Below are 20598 nucleotides of genomic sequence, written 5' to 3'. Positions count from 1 at the left end.
TTTAAAAATTTTATTGACAAGAGATTTATTCAAAACTAAAAATTTTGTTAAACAAAAAAATTTATTAACAAAAAAAGTATGGAAAAAACAAGTTTTAAAATACATAAATTAAATTTTAAATTAAATAAATTAAATTTTTGATTGCTTTCTCACTGAACTGCAACAAAGGTTAAACGAAAAAAATTATTAACAAAATATGTATGGAAAAACAAATTTAAAAATAAATAAATTAAATTGTAAATTAAATAAATTAAATTTTAAATTAAATTAATTAAATTTTTGATTGCTTTCTCACTGAACTGCAACAATTTTATGTAAATATTACACGGTTAATTTTAATTTTATTTTCGCACACCCTAATACAAATGCAAGCCTGTATTGGCACCCTTTTTATGTAAAAAAAAAATATTTTTTTTTTATATTTTTTTCTTTGTATTTATTGTAATTAAGTACAGCCTTTGCAATTGTTTACAAAATATTTTTCGCTTCTCTGCTCTTCTCGTGTTCAATGATAAAATATAAACAATTTTCGTTTAAAAATAAGATGTAAAACTAAATTAAATATTTATGAGTGTTTTGCTGCTGTGCGCTAATTACAAATACAATTATGTTTGTTGTTGTTTTTTTTTTTTTGTTTATAAATAATATATAATACTATGTAAAATATAATACTAAAACGGCAAAGTCGTTTCGTCTAAGTGCAAATTCTGAAATTCTGCTGCATTTCTTCATTTTTGCAAAAAAAAAAAATTTTTTTTTATAAAATACTATACAATTGAAAATAAATGTGGAAAATAAAAGTAAAAAATATTTAATACAAAATACAATTCATTACTGTTTCACTTAAATACTTTGCTGCTTTACATATTTATAGTTTGGCATACGACACTTACTACAAAAACAACGTAAGTTCATTGTAATTATACAAAATTTTTTTTTATAAAAAAAAAACTTTTTTTGTAAATGCAAAAAATACTTTTATGAAAACAATTTACAAAAAAAAAATAGTTAATATATTGGGTTTTGAGCGTAATTAAAATTATGAGGTTTTGTAATTAACAAAAAAAAATTATAATTTTCTTTTCAACTGAAAAAATATATAAAAAATTATATAATGTTATATTTTTTTTTAGTTAACTACCCTGAGTATGGTTCCATTCTTTTGTTGCTGAGGTATTTGCGTTGAATAATAATGTAAATTCAAAATTCATATAATTCTATATATGTACTTGTAAATATGGCATTTTGAGGTGGTTTTGGTTGCATTTGGCAAGCGGCTTCAATAGCTGTGGCCGCAAATAAACGTACGTTTTTTGGTCGGTCGCGCATGTACCAGTGCACAGTACCTACTGCTAGTCGCACAAGTTCGAAGCGGTCGGCTGTTAGACAAGCAAATACTATATAAACCTAAAAAATTCTAACACACATTCAAACTATTAATTTCTACTTAGTGGACTCGCCGCTAATTTCCCCCACTTTCACACCAAAAAGGCGCTGTGGCCTCGCTTTTTGCTTGCTACGTCACTTAACGTAGCGCTTTACTTGTATACGGAATGTCGTAACGGCAGATCGCCCCGGTTACTCCGATCCGTTTATTGTCTGGTCGCCAGTTTATTTCAACTACATTTGAAATATAACTGTTTTGTTATTAAGAGGCACACGAAATATGGTCGAAAAGCTCCAAAGAAATTGGAGCTCCTGACTTTCAATAAGAGTTCGATTTTCGTCAACCCTACAGACTTTTTGCTGAGACTTAAAAGCTCTGACCGAACGCAGAGTTCTACCTACATAAAAACGTCAACTTCGTGAGGTCTAAATGAAGCCCTAGTTTTCCAAAGCTTGAACTTGAAAGACTCAGACTCTTCAGCACCTTCATGGAGCTTTTTGAGCCTATAAACCTTTCAAATTTGGTAGCTCTGGCAAGAAGTTGGGGATTCTAAGACCTCTAAGCGCTTTGAAGCGAACCCGTACTTGAGAACTAGACTTTGCTGGAGTATGGTAACTCCGTAGCACAGACTTTCCTTTCCCAGTCTGCGTCGCCCTACTCTCAACGGTGTACCATAGTTGTAAGACCGTGTGTATAGAAGTATAACACAGACTTTCGAAAAACTTATATCTCATAAGTGTCTAACCACTTGGTACACCGGTTCTTATTGGCTATTACTTAGAGCTACACAGACGTTCCACCAAATGCTGAGACGTTTGAGTGCTCTAAGTACCGGTGAGCGTTATTTAAATATCATAGACTACTTCAGAAACTCTGAATTGTCAGTCGTCCTACTTCTACTACTGTTTTTTTTACTATTCTACACACAAATAACTCGAATGGTATGTGTTGGGTTTCTACCTCATCTTTATTTATTGTAATACGCTCACCTGACCCAAAATTAACATTACATTTTCTGTATTTCTGTTATATCTTTCCCCTGAAACCCGCTGTGATTTGCTCAAAAGTATGCCGACAGCTGTTTTTCTGCCATAACATTGGTGTATGGTATGCCATCGGCATATGGTTCCTCTTTAACAATATAACTAGTGTCTTCATCTCCCCAATTGCTGTCGGTATCTATTTGGCTATCGTTCTCTAAGTAACTCTCATCCGTCGAACTTAGCGTGTAGTTGCCCTCGTCCATTGCCCCACTAACTGTGGTCGACGTTAAACGTCGGCGTGGTGCTGTATAGAGTGGTGGTGGCATCTCGACACCCTCGCGCTTAATATTATTTGCTTGTATTAAACACTCAACAGCAGCGGTAGTATCCTTTTTTCGGCGTTTAGCTTTCGGTTGTTTCGGTTCTGTGCACTGGTCCATATCGACATTGTTTGCGTCTTGTACTTGGTTCTGTTTCTGTTCCTCATGTGGTCTATAGGGTTTCTCCAGTGTGGACATGTCAAATAAGCCCTCATTAACTATGGCCTTAAACACACGTTTGGCCACAACTCTGGGACGCGAATGCGTCTCAATATGCTTACGCAGGTGATCGCGACGACAGAAACTCTTGTCACACAATGTACAGACATGCTGTTTCATACCCGTGTGTATGGCATCAATGTGCCGACGCAAATCGGTCTTGTGATAAAATTGTTTGGGACACTGATCGCATTTGTGCGGCTTATCGGTGGCACGATGTCGTGAGGTATGCACCAGATGCACGTCCGACGACTGAAAGCGTTTACCGCATGTATTGCAACGATATGGATACTCACCGGAGTGGAAGCTCTTGTTGTGTTGCGTGAGGTAACAGTTTTTGGAGAACTCCTTATCGCATTCCAGACATTTAACACGTCCATTCGGTAGAGTGATGGAACGCGGTGTTGTGGTGCATTGCGAAGGCGAAATTTTCCGTTTCGATGGCGGTTGACGTTTAGCCAGCCGGCGTGGTTTCGCCGGCGCTGTTTTAGTGGCAGTGGCTGCGACAACAGTCGCATTCAGGTTCTCGTTGTTGCTTGATGAGCTGACATTATCGCTAGCGACGGTGGACGAATGAACGCTGTCGGTGGAGCAATGTAAGCCCTCATCATGCGATGTAGTGGTTACATGCATTTCACTTTTAACTGTCTCAACTGAGTTGGTTGATTGCAAATCTTCTTTTGGTGAATACGGTGCATCTACACCGCCATTCATGGTCTGCGAAGACTCTTGTAGATATAATTGCTCCTGCTCGTGCAAGCCGTTGCCGAGTAGTGTATGCGCCGGTGGCAAGTCACCTTCTTGCGGTGAACGTGGATATGACTCACGTATAGTGGTCCGCGGCGGCAATGCATAGTACGACTGACCGAGGAGTGATGAGGACATAAACTGTAGTATTTGTCCGTCGGCAGTGATCATCTGTTGCTGTTGCAATCCACCGTATGCATCCATTGTGGACAATTGTATGTAATCGTTGTTTTCGCTACTGCCACTGCTATTCACAGTGACCACTCCCTCACCCTCCTCCCCGGAGCTGGAGGACTCATTACCAATAATAGTGTGATAGGTCATTGTGGGCTCCAGCGGCGCCAGCTCCGACTCCGGCTGCAGCTGCTGGTATGATGGAATGGTGTTGGTGGTGTGCAGCTGCGGCTGCTGCTGCAGCGGCGGCAGCAGCGGCTGTGTGGTGGTGGTGGTGATGGACGGCAGCAGCTGCGGCGTGATGGAATTGATGTGGTCCACCGGCGACTGAATGTTGGTACTGTTGAGCAGCATACTGCGCATGGATGGTAACACCAGCTGCTCCGGCTGCTGTTCCTGCACCGCTTCCTGGGTGTGGTGGTGGTGGTGGTTGTGCAGCATATGGATGTTGCCCATATTGACCATAGTAGCTGTGCTGGTGTTGGTGATGGGCGGCTGCGGCGGCAGCAGCTGCATACTGCTGCTGAGCAGCGGCGGCGTGTTGATACCCAAAGGTAGGATGTTGTATTGGGGATCCATTATATTGGCTGGCATAGTGACTGCCGCTGGCGGCTGCTGCATGTGTGAGAAAATGCTGTCCACCATTCTCGGCGGACGTTGCACTTGCTCCTGGAGGTAGGCCTGGTGGGAGGTAATAAGGGGCGATAGCGCTCGCATGTTGTGCTCCGACGCCGGATTGTAAGTGGGCGTGTTGTTGTGATAATGTCGCTGTGGGCCCTCCAATTCCTCCAGCAGTTGATGCGGGAAAACCTCCAATTCCTCCCCCCGTTCCAGTTCCGCTTGTGCCTGTCGGTGGCGTTGTAACTGCACCTCGGCCTCCTGTGCCTGTTCCGCTGCTACTGCTGCTGTTGCTGCTGCCTCCTCTTCCATTTGTTGCTGCTGTTGTTGCTGCAGCATTTCCATGTCCATTTGGGAGCGCTCCGGCGCCTCCGATGACAGCGTGCTGTCCAACTCCTGATCCGTGTCCAAGTCCGCTTCCAGCTGCGGTGAGCGAATGTGCATTGTGCTGTTGTTGCTGTTGTGCGGGTAATTGTCCTCCAAGGGTTCGCTCTTTGTGATAATGGTTGTTGTTTTGTTCAGCAGGCCCCTCGTGTGGGAGGACGGCATTGGTAGTGGTGTTACTGGGGCGGAGGGACCTGCTAACCCGTTTGGGTGACCGTTCAAGACGGTTTGTGTGTTGTTGTTTGGTGACATGCCTGGCACATTAATATGGCTGGGCGAGTGACTATTCGTCGATGACTGCACTTGATTTAAGTATTGCGATTGTGGCTGATAGCCGCCTGGATTGGCGCCGTACGGCAAACCGTTCATCTGCACTTGTTGTTGTTGTGTCGGCGAAGGTGAAGCGGAGTACTGCGACATTCCCATACCCGCACCCTGTGCAAAGTCGGGCGAACCTCTGGGCGGTTCGGGCGGTTGCACCGGCGCAGGTGGTTGCTGTTGTTGTGCGGCGGCAGCAGCTGCTGCTGCGGCAGCGGCACTAGCATTATTGCGACGACTGTGCGCCTTGGTTGTTGTAGTGGGATCACGTGCGGGATGATGGTGCGCAGATATTGGCAACGTGGCCGGATCTGGCTGACCGCTAGACTTGACTGCGTTCTTATGCAAGGTGGTGTTGTAGTGGCGCTTCAGGTGACCTGAGCTAGTGAACCACTTATTGCAAGCAGTGCAGTTGTAAGTTTTCGGACGACGTGCCTCATTCGACTTCCAAGTTGCGGCCTTGGTAGGCAAACTCACAGTATTAACGGATGACGAAGAGGGCGGCTCAAAACCACGATACTGCTGCTGTGGATCCTGTGGTCCAGTGGTGGTCGAAGGAAACTCAGCTGGACTGGAGGAGACCGGCATCATTTGTTGCTGCTGCTGTTGTACGGAGGGCGGGGGTTGTTGACATATATCAGCGGTTACAGTGGGATCGAACGACTTATCCACATAATTCTGTGAGTCTGGATACTCAGATTTGATCAAACCATATTCTTGTTTAATACCCATGCCACCTGCACCGTTCGGCATGCTGCCTGGCACATGATAAGGCGACTGCTTGGGCGAGTAATACGGCGATTGATTTGCGTGTGTTGGCTTGCCGCTCAAATCGGCTTGCTGTTGCGGCTGTGTTGGCTGCTGCTGTTGCATGTAGGGTGACATACCCTCCGGTATGCCGTTATTCGGCGCCTGTGGTTGCTCCCAACCAGGTAAAGCGCGTTGTTGCATGCTGTGCATGGAATGCAGTGGATCACTGCCACCAACTGGATCATGCATTTGATGTGGATGATGTAACAGTGATTGTATGCTGCCCGGTGCGGGTGGATAAACCATTTTCTGTGAATCCAAATCTAATAATTCACCCGGATTGCCACCCTGACCGCCTTGTGTTGCTGTGGACTGCTGCTGCGAACCCGAAGAAAGTTCTTCTTTGATGTACGGTGAACTAGCATAACCGCTGCTGCCATATGGCGAAGCGCCATGCACATTGGTGATATGCTCTTGCAGCTCATTCTCGCTAGCGCACATGAGACCACATTTCTTGCATTGTAACTTGCAGTTACCGCCCGGCGAACCGGTTGCGGAGCTGCCGCTCAGCTGCATGTGTGTCGAAGTCGATGTGGGGCTGCTGGAGCTGACTATGCGCGGACTCAGCGAGTTGGTGGTGGTCGATACTGCGGCACTACTCTGCGGCAGCGGTAATGCGCCAGCGCCGGCAACGCCGTTACTAACATTTTCGGGCGTGCCATTTCGATTGCTGCCATCGGCCGGTCCACACGAAGTGGGCGTATTGAGGTAGGGATGGTAACGCACGCTGCCAGCTGCCGAGTGATTGGACTTATATTCGCTGCTGCCATTGCTATTGCCGCCACCAGCGCCATACATGAGTCCATAATCGAGAGCGGCGCCCACTTGTTGCTGCTGCTGTTGTTGGTGGTAGAACTGCTCGAAGGAGTTCAGATAGCTAGAGTATGGTGGCTGTTGTTGTTGCTGCTGTTGCATATCCGGTTGACCGCCGGCTGTTGCGTAAATGCTGCCGCCATACATGTGTGGCAAGCCGCCAACGCTGCCATTCGTTGTGGTCGCAACCGTAGTGTACATGGCATAAGGATTATGCCCCAATTGTTGTTGTTGCTGCTGCTGTTCGTTGTTGTTGCCAATTAATTGACCATTGGTGGGAGGTTGCGGTGTGCCCGGCTGATTATCGCTCGAGTCGGCAGCGGCACTGATCGTATTATTGCTGTTGCTATTCGCAACTGTCTGTCCGGCATCGCCGACGCCGCTGCCATTCGAATGCGGTCCGCTGGAGACGGTATTGCTGCCGCCATTCGCATTACCGTTGCTGCTTTGGCTGCCATTGTCGGCAACACCATTGTTGCCACCTCCGCCACCGCTTTCTGCCGCATGCATCGGCGGCATCTCAGTTTCAATTGAGGCCATCAACTACATATGTTGTACGTTTTGTTGTTATTATTACTGTTGCTGTTAATAAGCGGTGCTATAAAGTATATCTTTACTTGATAGGCTGTATGTGTGTGCTTGGCTGATTTTTTTCTTTAACTTCAGCTGTCTCTTAGCGCTACGCGGCTAACACTCTAGCACATTGCGTGTCTTCAACTAACTGTGGTAAAGCGTTTTTTACTGCAATTAACACTGTATGCGTGTGTTTTTTTCTTTCGATTTTTACAATCGTTCGTCGCGTGTTGCCGCTGACTCGCTGTGCGTTAAGATCTCGCAAATGTCGTTGCTGTTTTTCGAGGAACTGTAAAAGAGAACCAAAAAAAATTGTGTAGCGTTAAAAATTTGCACTGATGACTAAGTGTTTTTGGACATAAAAAAGAAAAAGACTTAAAGAAATAACGCTGCAGACACGAAGCGTTGTAAAGGGAACTACGCAGGCGCGGCAGCGTTCAGCTTCATCTACATAGCGCTGAGTTCATATACAAGCACAACAAAGACGTTGAGCGTAATTAATAATGTTCAATATGTATTATATAACAACAAAAAAACAGTATAAAGAGCTTGGCGCCTCGGCTTGTAGAATGAATTTGGTTAAATTTCGGATGACTTTATGATTTTACAAATTTCTTTAATATCTCCAAAATTAAAACTACCAAGTTTAGCTTTACTAACACCCTTTATCAACTGGTCTCTCCTAAAATTTTCCTAATTACTTCCTTTACTAAATATCTCGTTTTTATAACAACTTTCAACACCTAAATTTTCATATAAATCTCATATTTCGAACTTTCACCCAAAATCACGCACCTTAATCTCTTAAGAAACTCGCATATCCTTACTGCCTGCGTTATTTGTACTGTTACTGCTCTGACTTCTTAGCTAACTGTTTTAAGTGCTTGCACTAGACGCGCTAGTAACCTATGCTTGCATGTTGCTCTCTTAATGCTGCGCTCTTTTCTACGCTTGCTCTCTGTTTTTACACTCTCTTCTCTCTTTATACTACTTTTCTCTCGATATTACAACCACCTACAATTTTTGGAGTGTCTTGAATACACTTGTTCTCTCTACTTTCGTAAGTTAATTGTGCTCTCAAAATCCCGCCTTGAATCTGTTTTCTTTGAAGAGTACTTTTTAATTAAACTAACCTCAATATAACGTGAATGATTTTAGTTAAAATTTTTTGAGTTCGAAAAACTATCTCAAATATTCTGTGTCTCTTTGAAGACACTTGCTTCCTCTACTCTTAATAGATCTTATTTTTACTCTCTCTACTTTTGCTATCTAATTAATTTTGGACTAAATTAACCTCAAAATTTCGCGATTTATTGTTTTTAAAAATTCTATAATCTTTGTTTCTGGCGCTTTCTACACAGTTTCCGGCAATCTCTTTAAAAAATCTTTAAAGAATCTTCCGTAAATTTTTTAAACACAAACTAAATCGCTATTTTATGCAATTTTTAGAGAAAAATTAGCGAGCCTTCGTACCCTGTTGAGCTTTTAGAAAGCTTTTTAGTTTTAAGCAGCTTTTAAGGACTTTTTCTTATTGTTGACGCATTAATTGCCTGATATTTTCAACCTGTCGAATTTGCGAACTATATTCTAATTTCAACTTACAGCTCATAATTTATTTGTTGTCAATGACTTGTAAAGCTCCTGAGACACTTTTAATATGTTTAAAATTGTTGTCTGACGTTTCGTATGGGTTTTTATTGTCACCGTTACAGAAGTTCAATTTTCTTCACAATATTTTTGGCGCGTTTCTGTAATGTTTTAACTGCTCACAGAATTAGTTAAACACAAACAAATATTTTTTTTTAAATATTTTTTAAGTTAAGTTTTATTAATACTTTTTTATTGTTATTTTTAAAATAATCAAAATATCACTAAGTTGTCCTCACACTTTGCACACTTGTAACAAACTGAGCTTTTATATGCAAGCTTTTGAGCTTTTGTGTAGCTTTCGCTGATAACACTGGCTGTGGCGCTATAGATCACCTGTTGTCTCTTCAACATCAAACACTTTTTATAAAGTGTTTAGCACACACAAATTTGGGATATATTTATATATAGTTTTCATGTTTCTTTACATTTTGCTTGACTGTTAACTGTTTAGTAATTTCGAACATTTTATTTTATTTTATTTTTTTGCTTTTTCAACAAAGGTTATCTATCTACGTTTGTAAGATCCTTAGGTAGTTACTCTACACGGCACGATCGTTACTTGCGTTCTGTTGCAATGTGCCGAAAATTCGACTATAATATTGCTTCGGTTGTAGTGCGACTACAAAAACAACAATATATACACACAAGCGGCACAACTACAGAGCGGCGCGCTACAACACACAGTGCTGTATCCATGTAGTGCGGCGTGCATAGGTATGTATGTATGCGTTTGTCTCGTTTTTGTCATCCGTTGTCCTGCTCGTTGCGCGCTCGTGCGTTCGGCTCGCTATATATATGTGTGTATGTATGTATGTGAGCGCGCCTCGCCGATCTTCGTCCGTAACGAAGACAGTAAGCAAGTAAACGCTCGTTGCCGCTCTGTAGTTATGTTGCGCGCGCGCTCACGCTTAGCATACAAAAATAACAACAAAAAGCAGCAGTGACAGCGCCTGCGTCTGTTGCGACAGCGCGCTACTCACCTTTGGCAAAATGGCTGCACGCACGCAGCGCGCGCATGTTAACTCCTTGCGCTACATGCAGCGCGCTGTGCATTTTTATGTATAAGTATCTAATGCATCATGTATCTTAAGTTGAGCGCGTTAGCATAAACTAATAGCTAAATGTGGCAAGAATGTTATAGTTGCTAACTAAAATGCAAAAACAACAATTTAAAGTCAGATTTTCTTTCTCTATTGCACGAGCGCGCGCTCATTTACAAATATTCTGCATACAAACTTTTTAGATACATATATATATATATATTTCGCAAACGCTATCTACTGTAGATTTGTTCGTCTCTTAGCGCTCATGTATACATACACACACACATATGTACATATATATAATATAGTTTCTGCAGCAAACAGCATCGCGCGCGCATACAACACTCTCTAAGCGCAGCGCGCTGCTTCTTACCGCGCGGTGCCGCTTTGCAATGCGTCGCGCATCTTTAATTACCTTTTACCTGGAATTGCGCTATTAATTATGTATGTATATTGCAGCAGTGAAGTGGCATCTTCACTAATTGCGAAAAATTGTAATCACTTGCGGAAGTTCGCCAACGCTGCGGCGGCGAATATTTAGCATGACGCGCAGGTACTCGGCGCATACGCAGGAGCCTTAACAATAGCGTTCGGCAGTTCAAAGTTATCCTTGAGCCGGCAACGCCTACTAGTTGCATCCCTCAATAGTTTACAGTTATTTGGCGTACATGGAATTCGCAATATTCGCTATTTCTAGGTCATTGTGTTAGCATGTTCTATTGTTTTCATGTTTTCTTGTTAGCGCGAAAGTGTTCGTTGTAGGGAAATTTTTATGCACAGAATGTAAATTGTAAAATTGCATTATGTTAACGGCTAGTTCAAATTATGCGCGATTTTGTGTAAAATTTCTACTTTGCTTAGACGCCCAGAAAAAATGTCTTTGTTTTTGGCGTAATTTTGTTGCAAGATCTTTGTTACATGCGTTTATGTGTTTTAATGTTAGCGCTTGCGTACTGTAGTCGTAATTAATTTGTAAAATTTCAAAATCGTTTTTTTTTTTTCAAAAATTTTCACAATTTTTTTTGAAATTTTTATTACTGAATTTTAGTTTAAAATGTAGTTTATCTATTTTTGAAATTTAAATTTTTTTATAAATTAAAAAAAAAAATTAATATTTTAATTTTCGAAATTTTGAAAATTCGTTATATTCATTTTTGAAATTTTTATTTTTTAAATTTAGTTTGACAATTTTTTTGTATTATTGCCGATTTTACTGTTATTTTTTATACTTAAATTCCTAATTTTAATTTTTTTCTTAAAGTTTTAATTTTCGTAATTTAGTTTAAATTATATTTTATCTATTTTTGAAATTTAAATTTTTTATTCTAACAAATTTTTTGATTATATTTTATCTATTTTTGAAATTTAAATTGTTTATTCTTACAAATTGTGTTTACGAAATTTCATTTAAATTATGTTTTATCTAATTTTGAAAGTTTAATTTTCAATATTTTTCGAACTTTACTTTTTATTATCAAAATTTAAATTTTCGAACTTGTAAAAAATAATTTTATTTATTTTTGAAAGTTAAAAAATTTTGTTCTTTTCTATTTTTTTGCTATTTTTTCACTTAAATTTTTAGTATAAATAATTTATTCTTAAAATTTTAATTTTTGACTTTTCTATTTTTGTAATAATTTTTATTCCTAAAATTTTAATTTTCGAAATTTAATTTCAATTATATTTTAGCTATTTTTGAAATATTAATTTTTAATATGTTTGGAATTTTACATTTTTTTTTAATTTAATTTTCGAAATTTGGTTTAATTTTATTTTTATATTCGAAATTTTGAAAATTTAATTTCTTCATTTTTAATAATTTTAATTAATTTGAAGTTAATTTTTAATTTATTATATTCTTGTTATTTCGAAATTTTTTTCTTTATATGTCATGTCATGATTTTAATTCGCATTCCAGCACATTTGATCCATCTGACTCAATATTTAGCATCAAAAAAAAGTATTTTGTCTTCTCTTAATAAATAATATTCAGAAATTTTTAACTTTTTGTTTTTATAAATTTTTAAATCTCAGCTGTTGAAATGTTTCTTTCTGTAGCTGAGCAGTTTGAGAACCGGACGCTTAAAAATCTCTTGCCTTTCTAGACTCGGCAAATTCCGCTCGTATGCGGACTGCGCCCCACGCGTCGGTTGGGCGGGAGGAGGGTAATCGTTTGGGTTAATAATAATAATAATAATAATATTTGAATATGTCTTTAATATTAATTTAAGAAAATTTTAAAATTTCGAAATTAAAATTTTAAAGTTAGATTTTATTAAGATGTAATTTTTTTCGAAATTTTTCTTTATATTTGAATATGTCTTTAAAATTTCACTATTTTAATTTAAGAACATTTAAAAATTTCGAAATTAAATTTTTTAAGTTAGATTTTATTAAGTTGTAATATATTTTTTTATTGTTTTTGGCTATTTGGATATTTAATTTATTTGCTGATTTTATTTTTTAATTTTCGAAATTATACTTTTCAATGGTTTTGAGTTTGAAATATTTTATTTTGATAATTATAATTCCTAAATTTTAATATTTATTTAATATTTAAAAGAAGAGAGACTCATAATTAATTTGCTTAGTTTTCGAAATAAAAATTTTAAAGTTCAAAATTTTAATTTTTAGGACTTAAAATATTTTTAATTTTAATTTTTGTAAATTTATTATTTTTATTTTTCCAAAGTTTTCTTTAATTATTTATTTTTATTTTAATTTTATTAATATTTTTTAACTGTTTTTTGTTTTTTATTTCATTAATTTAAAATCTAATTAAATTTTTAATTATTTTTGATTCTGTATTTTAATTTTTTAATTATCGTTTTTTTTTTCACTTCTCCCCTTTCCTTTAAGCAACTTGCGCACTTATTTATATACTTAAGCTGTAGTTTGTATGTATGCTGTGCGCTTAGCTCGTTAAAATCTCTGCATAAATGCTTTTGTTGTTGTTGTTATATGTTTCTTTTTATTTATGCCATTTTTTACGTTTGCCTGTTCCATTAATTACCTTTTGTGGCACGTACCCATTAAACATTTCAAGTTCTCGCGAAAAATATGCACACGTACATGCAAACTGATATAGCACATACAGGCATACATACATGTATCACATACATCCATGCAAATATATGTATGTATATCAAAAATGCATAAAGATATGCTCGAAAATATATTCGAAAACACACTTAAGCGCTTAATGTAGTTTTTCGGCAAAAATGATCTTCCCACACTTGCAACTGCACACACATATACTCTCACTCATACGCATTTATACCGCCACTTTTGTATCATAAAGCGCCGTTTTTAATGCGCATTTTGCATGTGCTCAGCTTAATTGCAATTGATTTGTTGCAAATAATCATCAACATACATACACATGCTTCAACATTTACATACTCATACATTTGTATTTACATCTGTAATTAGTAGGCGATCACTGCAAACATGATCCTCGAAATTTTTTCGTCCGCAGATCAAATGAAATATACGCTTAAGTACGTGCATAAATTATGCTTAAGTCAAGAGTCAACAACAATTTAAGGCATTTTTAATATTTCACCTTAACGTTAACGTAACATAACTTAACGCAATGTAATGAATTTCAATGGATTTGCGTTGATGGGGAAGCAATTATTGTGAGCTGAAAGTACTGATGACTCAAGAGGAGAGTTAAAGATTGGCTTCATCGGCACAAATCTATGTAAATATACGCGATTATTCCATAGAATTGTAAAACAAATTTTCTCCAAATGAGTCCCCAAAGGTGTGATCCACATGAACTATGAGAGTATTACTCAAAAAAGGGGTAAAAAGCACTGGTTTTTCATTAAGGCGACAGATATCGTCCTTATAAGACGCTTTTTTTGCAAAATCTTGAAAGCAAAACCGCTAAAACTCCGCTCTTTAACTATTAAAAGATCTTTACCCTTACAGTTCTTCATTTTCATCTTTCATGGTTACTTTGTAAGCTACATTAGGGTTACATAGGGTCTGCGCTGAGGGATTCAACTACTTTCAAACAATTTTAATGAGTCAAACTAATACATCTCAAATTGCTGATCTCTTTGCAGTCGATTGATACCACTCACTTTGTATATAAACTAGTTCTTTAGTCTCATGAGCTCCACTTTATACCACTACCTTCAAATTATATCACTCTCAAAACGCTTTTAACCTGAACTTAGAACTGTATTTGTGGGTTTAAAGTATTTGCAGATGAGCTGGAACTTTAGACAATAAAGAATTTCTTTCAGAATTTTACTAAAATTCGGCTTGTCTCTGAAAGAAAATGGAAGATAGTGAACTATTTCGGTTTTAATTTTATTATTTGCCAAAAAATATATCTTCAGACATCGTTTTTGAAATCTTGAAGTTAGAGATGTGATTTGCAGAAATCCCATAAAGAATTAACACTTAACATAGAGGAGCTTATTTTATTCACATAAGAGAGCGCAGATTAACAAGGTTCCAAAGTATCGAAGCTCCATTTTTGTTTCATCGATGGAACCCTGATTTATATGAAACCGAGTGTTATCAAGTATTTGTTCGAGTTTTTGAAAATAGTGTTTTCAAGTAATCAATTAAATTAGTTTATGGTACTTTTCAGGAACTGTTGTAGAAGCATATTTATTCCTACGGTCAGTTTACACTATGTATAGGAAACACATTTTGCGGAAAATTGAAAGATGCTTCCTAACTAAGACTGGAGAATTGGCTTAGATATCAATAATTGTTCTTTATATATTTTCTTTGGAAAGCGGCAACGACCTTATTCTGATGTAAATATAAGATTCGGCAAATTTAACCTAAAACAACTAAAAAATTACGGAAAAATATTGGATAATTAGAACGAAGTGGTCGGAGTATATATTAGTTGGATCGATCTATTCTTAAATAGATTTAATATTGAGTTGCTTTTTAGTAGTTTATAGGCACTCTCAAAACTTATCTATCCTCGTAGAAATGAATATTTCAGTCGAAATATTTTCCACATTGTTATTTTATATACAATTTATTCTATAGAATTTTTATTTTATTTTATATTATTAGCAATTAAGTATTAAAAATATTCAATATTTTCCTTGAAGATAAACTTGAATCTAATCTAATCCATATTTTATTTTTTTATTTTTTACAGCTCTATATTAATGGTAAGTGATTTTTAAAACTTATATTATTTTCACCTACATTTTTTATGATTTTCTCTAATAAATTTTTTTTACAAAATATTAAAAAAAAAATTTCCAAAAATTTTGAATTTTGTACCGAAATCTCTTTTTAACTTCCGAATATTTTTTTTGTTTTGTAAAAATTAATTATTTTTATTCCCCTTATTTGTCAATTGAAATGTAAAATCTGAACAATTTTTCACGCTCTCACCAAATTCCCATACACATTACATGCCTGATGCTGTGAATCACAGCCGTCGTGCACGCAACGGAATTTATATGACAAATGCATGCCGTCGCTATTAGCAGCTGCTAGCAACATTTCTCACTAGCCGGCTGACTGGCTGTTGTTATTGTTGTTTTTTAATTAAACATGCCTATGTGCTGGCGCAAAAACTAACAGCTACAGCTGCTTATATACTGCCTTAATGCTGTTGAGCTGCAAAACTAGAGGGCTGTTAATGCTGTGCGAGCAACCCCCTTTTTCGCAGCAAAAAAAGAATTGATTTGATAATTAAGAAAAGAAGTAGATTAATCTGAGGTGCTGTAGACAGTTGTTAAAAATGTATGTAAGAAGCTGTAATATTTCGCTGGGAATTCTTGAGAAAATTTCGAGAGGATTTTAGATTGTTTGTAGAGCTTTGTCGTTTAGATAACTGACAGATTTATTTTGTAAAAAAAAATGTTGATTCAGAACACGATTACCCGATACTATCCATGGATAGAATATATTTAAACTGTCTCATTGAACGCATTAAAAAAAAAAGAAAATATGAGCCAATATTTTTAATTCATAAAAAAGTTTAAATTTTCCGGAGATTTTGAAAATTCACAAAAAAAATTTATAAATTTTTGAGTTATCACACTGAAAATTCTTCTATTTCTATTCTTCTATTTCTATGAGTATAATTCGCCAAAAACTTAAGTAAAGTATTTAGAAATAATAGTTAATATTTAGAGAATATTTTAAAAGCTTTCAATATTAGATTTGATCCTTCGAAAAGCTGCATAAGCGCTAAGGATTTCACATACGCTAGATACAATTAGAAAGTATAAAATATAAGATAATCTCAACATAATTACTTAAACTTGAACACGAAAGAGCCACAAAGCTAACGAAACAGTCACCGATTGATTCCACAGACTTTTCTTTAATAAGAAAATAATATACGAAATTTCAAGTTATAGCGCTGAAAACTAGCACACTTAAGCAAAAATATAGGAAATTATAGTTTACATTCTCTTTTTCTGAAATTAACAGAAATTTTTATATATTTTTGCTGCATTGAAATTATAAATTCAAGAAGCTTTTAACTTAACCATGAATTATATGTAGAACATGATGAGTTATGGCGCTGAAATTTGGTACACTTGAGTGAAAATCCAATAACAGATTTGTTATATTATTATTATTAATGATAACTGATTTTAAATATATTTTCTACTGAATTGAAAAGGAAATCTCAAGAATACACTTACTTAAATATCAAAAAATGCATTAAAATTTTTGAGTTATGGCACAGAAATTTCGTACATTTGAGAGAAAATCTATCAACATCTTTGTTATATTATTATTATTAATGATAACTGATTTTAAATATATTTTCCACTTAATTGAAACGGAAATTCTGAAGAATACACTTACTTAAATACCAAAAATGCATTATAATTTTTGAGTTATAGCACAGAAATTTCGCATTTCTCTTATCTAATATTGTAGCTCATTTATCATTGGGTTTCTTGTGAAATTATCATGGTTGAAAGATGATTCAAAGTTGTTTTCAGTTGCATTGAAAATAATATTTCAAGAACCTCTAGTTAATTATGAGAAATTTATTGAAAATTTTGAGTTATGACACTGAAATTTCTCACACTTCAACCAAAATGTCTCTGCTTACTTATAGAACTAATTTTATTGAAATTATCGGTCTATAAATACTGTTTTGAACATCTGAAATGATAATCAGCTAGAAGTTCTACATAACTATGAGGAAGGTATTGGAATTTTTGAGTTATTCTGCTGAAATTTGTCATTAATTTTCATTTTAATATTTCTTCTAGGTTGTTTCAGAATTTTAGAATTTTAACATTATTCATTGCTAAAATGAAAGTGATCATAACAGAGAATTTTTATTTAGCTCTATTTTTAAACATTTTCGAGTTGCAATGCTAAACATTTGCTAATATTGTGCAACTTTACTGACATAAATTGCTTTCTAAAATTTCTAAATTCTCTCCAGGAAACACACTTTAAATAAGTTTCAGTGGAAGGCAATTTTAAGAATTATTGACTTCACACGATTCAAATAAAATTTTTATTTTGATAATAATAATAAGAATTAAAACTGTAATTCACTGTAATCTCTTACTAAATTTTACCACCGTAATAATAGTAAAAATTATACGAAGCCATGTAGTAGAAAAAATGCTCAACCGCAGAAGAAATATGGCTCATATCCTCTGATAGTTCCTGCAACTTAAAAAGTTTCAATTTTGGTTGTCGTTGTTGCTGTAATTTGTTTAACAAAATCTTGTAATTTTTTCTCAAAAAATATATCTACTATTGGTATCAAAGCCCATGTAAATTCCCAAATTGATTCACTGTAAATGGTTAAAACGCTCATGAAAACCACAACATTTCCGCTTAAGCTCAAAATTCCTCATAAACTCTCTAGGAATTTCCAATAAGCCAAATTTTGCTAATTGTATTTTACTTGTGAAAACGGAAATTGTTGGTTTTGTTATAAATTATGTTCTAATTTGCCAAAAAGTTTTCAAGAAAACTGCTAACTAACATTTCGTCTTAAAAAAAAAGTTGCTACTTTTCTATGTAATCAAATCTGTATTAATTTTGTGGCAACAAAATTGAAATTTGAAAGAAATATATTTCACTATCTTAGCTTATTAAGTGCGGAAAATCAGCCAAATTGCTTTACTAGAAGTTATATTTCTACTGCTAACAAAATTGCTTTACCGCCGCTGTTTACTTTGAGCGCCTGCTGTTACTTACAGCTTAGCAATATGTTGCTTAACAGTCTTCTGCTTTATGACTGTTAATGTTGTATTAAACGCTATTGTGGCGTTAAATAAATGTTGTCTAAGCAGAATGGTTGCAAATTTTGTGAATAATTTTAAATTTTTTTTTTGAAAATTAAATAAATAAAAAAAAATAAAAAAAAATAATATAATAAAAATAAAATAAAAAAATTTATTTTGTTTTTTGAAAATTGAATTTTTTTTTAATAAAAAAATATAAAAATTAAAAATTTTTTTTAAATAAAAATAAAATAGAATTAAAAATTTTTTTTATGGAAAAATTTTGAAAATAAAAATAAAATAAAATTAAAATTTTTTAAAATAAAAAATTAAATTTTAAATTAAATTTTAAAGTTTTTTTAATTAAAAATTTTTTAAAATAAAAAAATTAAATTTTAAAATTTTTTTACTTGATAATTTTTTAAAATAAAAAATTAAATTTTAATTATTTTCAATAAAAAAAATTTATTATTTTATTTTTTTTTATTAAACTAAATTTTCATTTTTAGCTGCTTAAATATTAAATATTTTTATAATAAAAAAATTAGTAAAAAATTTTTGCTTACACTGTGCTGTTGCGGTTCTTCCGCAATCGCTCGTTCGCTGGCTCGTTGTGACTGCGGCTGCTTATATCCTTGTTGCTGTCGCTAATCGCACAATTTTTTGTTTTTTTTTTTTTGCAAATGTGTTACAATTTTATTGTAATAAATATTTTTGCCAGTTTTTTTTCAATAAATCACTTGTGTTTCTTTTTTTTGTTTCTTCAAAATATATATAAATATATTTTTTGTTTTTATTAAATTTACAACACAGTAAAAAATGTTAATACGCGCGGCACACAACTCGCTTGCACACACAAACCACTTGCCAATTAATTGCTTGGCTTGCTTGGCCTGGCGCGCCTGGTTCTACCGAGTGCGTTTTTGCTCGCTTTTTGACACTTACTTATTTGTTCATATTTGCTATTGTTGTTATTTTTTTATTATTTTCTTTTAAAGAATAATTCGTTACTCGTCGTTTTGTTAATTGTTGTTGTTGTTTATTTTATTTTTTTATATTTTTTGTTTGTTTTATATTCGCTTTCGTTCTTTATTTAACGTCGTTTGGTGCGTTGTAATGATCGTTTGTTGTTTTTGTTGTTGTCGTATATTTGTAAAACATTTTTGTTGTTTTCTGAACTTCATTATAAACTCAAAATTATTTTTATTTTTTTTCGCTAATTAAACTCAATTGAACTTAAAAGACAACCATGTAGAATCGAACGTAACTAAAGTGTCTAACGAATTTTGTTGTTGTTCTCTGTGTGTGAGTGTGGCGAATTCTGCGATCGCCTGCCCGGCGCGTAAATAAACTTTACGTTATAGAATTTTTATTTATTTTGCGCTTGTTTTCGGCACGGCGCGGCGCGCTGTGTCGCGGCCGTTGGCTTGTCGCAGAAATTCGAATTTTGAATTTTGTCTCGTTGCACGCGCGCAGCAGCACTTTCAACACGTAAGCTTTCTGCGTCGGTTTCTTACGCGCGCGTCACGTTTTTGTATTTTTTAATTTTTTTATTTCAATATTTTTCGTTTTTTTAACTCAAAATGTAACTCAAAACTTTTTGTTTTATTTTATTTTTTAAATTTCTTTTGCACACAATTCAAATGATAAACTCATAAATCTTAACGTTTGCCGAAAATTTTGTTTTCTTGCTTGTCTTTTTTTTTATCAAATCTTCAATTTTAATTTTTGTCAAATTTCTTTTTATGCCGAAAAGTTTTTGTTTTTGTTTTTTTGCCAAAAAATTTTTTATTTTGCCGAAATATTTTTTGGTTTTTATTTTAATTGAATCAAAAAATCAAAAATGAAAATGAACTGAGGAGAGGGCGCTAAAAGCTAAAAAACTGCGCTCAGCTCGCTCGATCGCCCGTTTGCCAAGCTGCTCGCGAGTCCTTCTTTCCGGTCCGGCGTTCCAAATACAAATGAAACTGGCCACAGCCGGCGCATATAGCCAAGCCGCCGTAGCTTGTTGGACGTCAAATCCAAGCAATACGCACACACACAGTAGCGTCCAATAATGTACGAAAGCAGCAACAAAAGGGACGCTGCCAATTGCGTCCAACACAACAAAAAAAAAAATCATCGACGAAGCGTCAGTCTAATAGTCGGTCGGCCAGTTGGCTCTTCGGCTCAACTGCCTGGCTGGTTGGTTGGCTGTTTGGTTCGTTCGTTGGTCGGTCGACTCTCATTCATGCAGTGCCAATTGGTTTGGTCGTCGGTTAGCTCGGTGGTTGTCGTCGTCGTTCAACGTTCAATGTTCATCGGCATTCGGCAGTGCTGCCGTTGGCGACGCGCTGCCAAACAACCACT

General features: G+C 35.4%; 1 protein-coding gene across 4 annotated transcripts in view; it reads right to left on the bottom strand.

Moving 5' to 3' along the window:
• LOC105216258 (methylcytosine dioxygenase TET) overlaps positions 1 to 20221 on the bottom strand; it is a 47661-nt gene extending 27440 nt beyond the window's left edge. Inside the window, exons 1-2 of one of the 4 annotated variants that reach the window (XM_054230913.1) lie at positions 18816 to 20221; positions 3206 to 7635 (exon numbers count right to left, since the gene is read on the bottom strand). In XM_054230913.1, the coding sequence (XP_054086888.1) occupies positions 3206 to 7313 (4108 nt within the window). In that variant the 5' untranslated portion in view covers positions 7314 to 7635; positions 18816 to 20221. Of the gene's footprint in view, positions 1 to 922; positions 7636 to 8141; positions 8159 to 8948; positions 9549 to 18815 lie in introns of those variants that run through there. The other 3 variants (XM_054230909.1, XM_054230910.1, XM_054230912.1) reach the window with 3 other exon arrangements.
• Positions 20222 to 20598: the final 377 nt, after the last annotated feature.

Source organism: Zeugodacus cucurbitae, chromosome 5 (assembly GCF_028554725.1).
Source record: "Zeugodacus cucurbitae isolate PBARC_wt_2022May chromosome 5, idZeuCucr1.2, whole genome shotgun sequence".
Taxonomy (NCBI): Eukaryota; Metazoa; Arthropoda; class Insecta; order Diptera; family Tephritidae; genus Zeugodacus; species Zeugodacus cucurbitae.
Note: the sequence above shows the minus strand (reverse complement) of the source record. Positions and strands in the feature narration are given on the sequence as shown.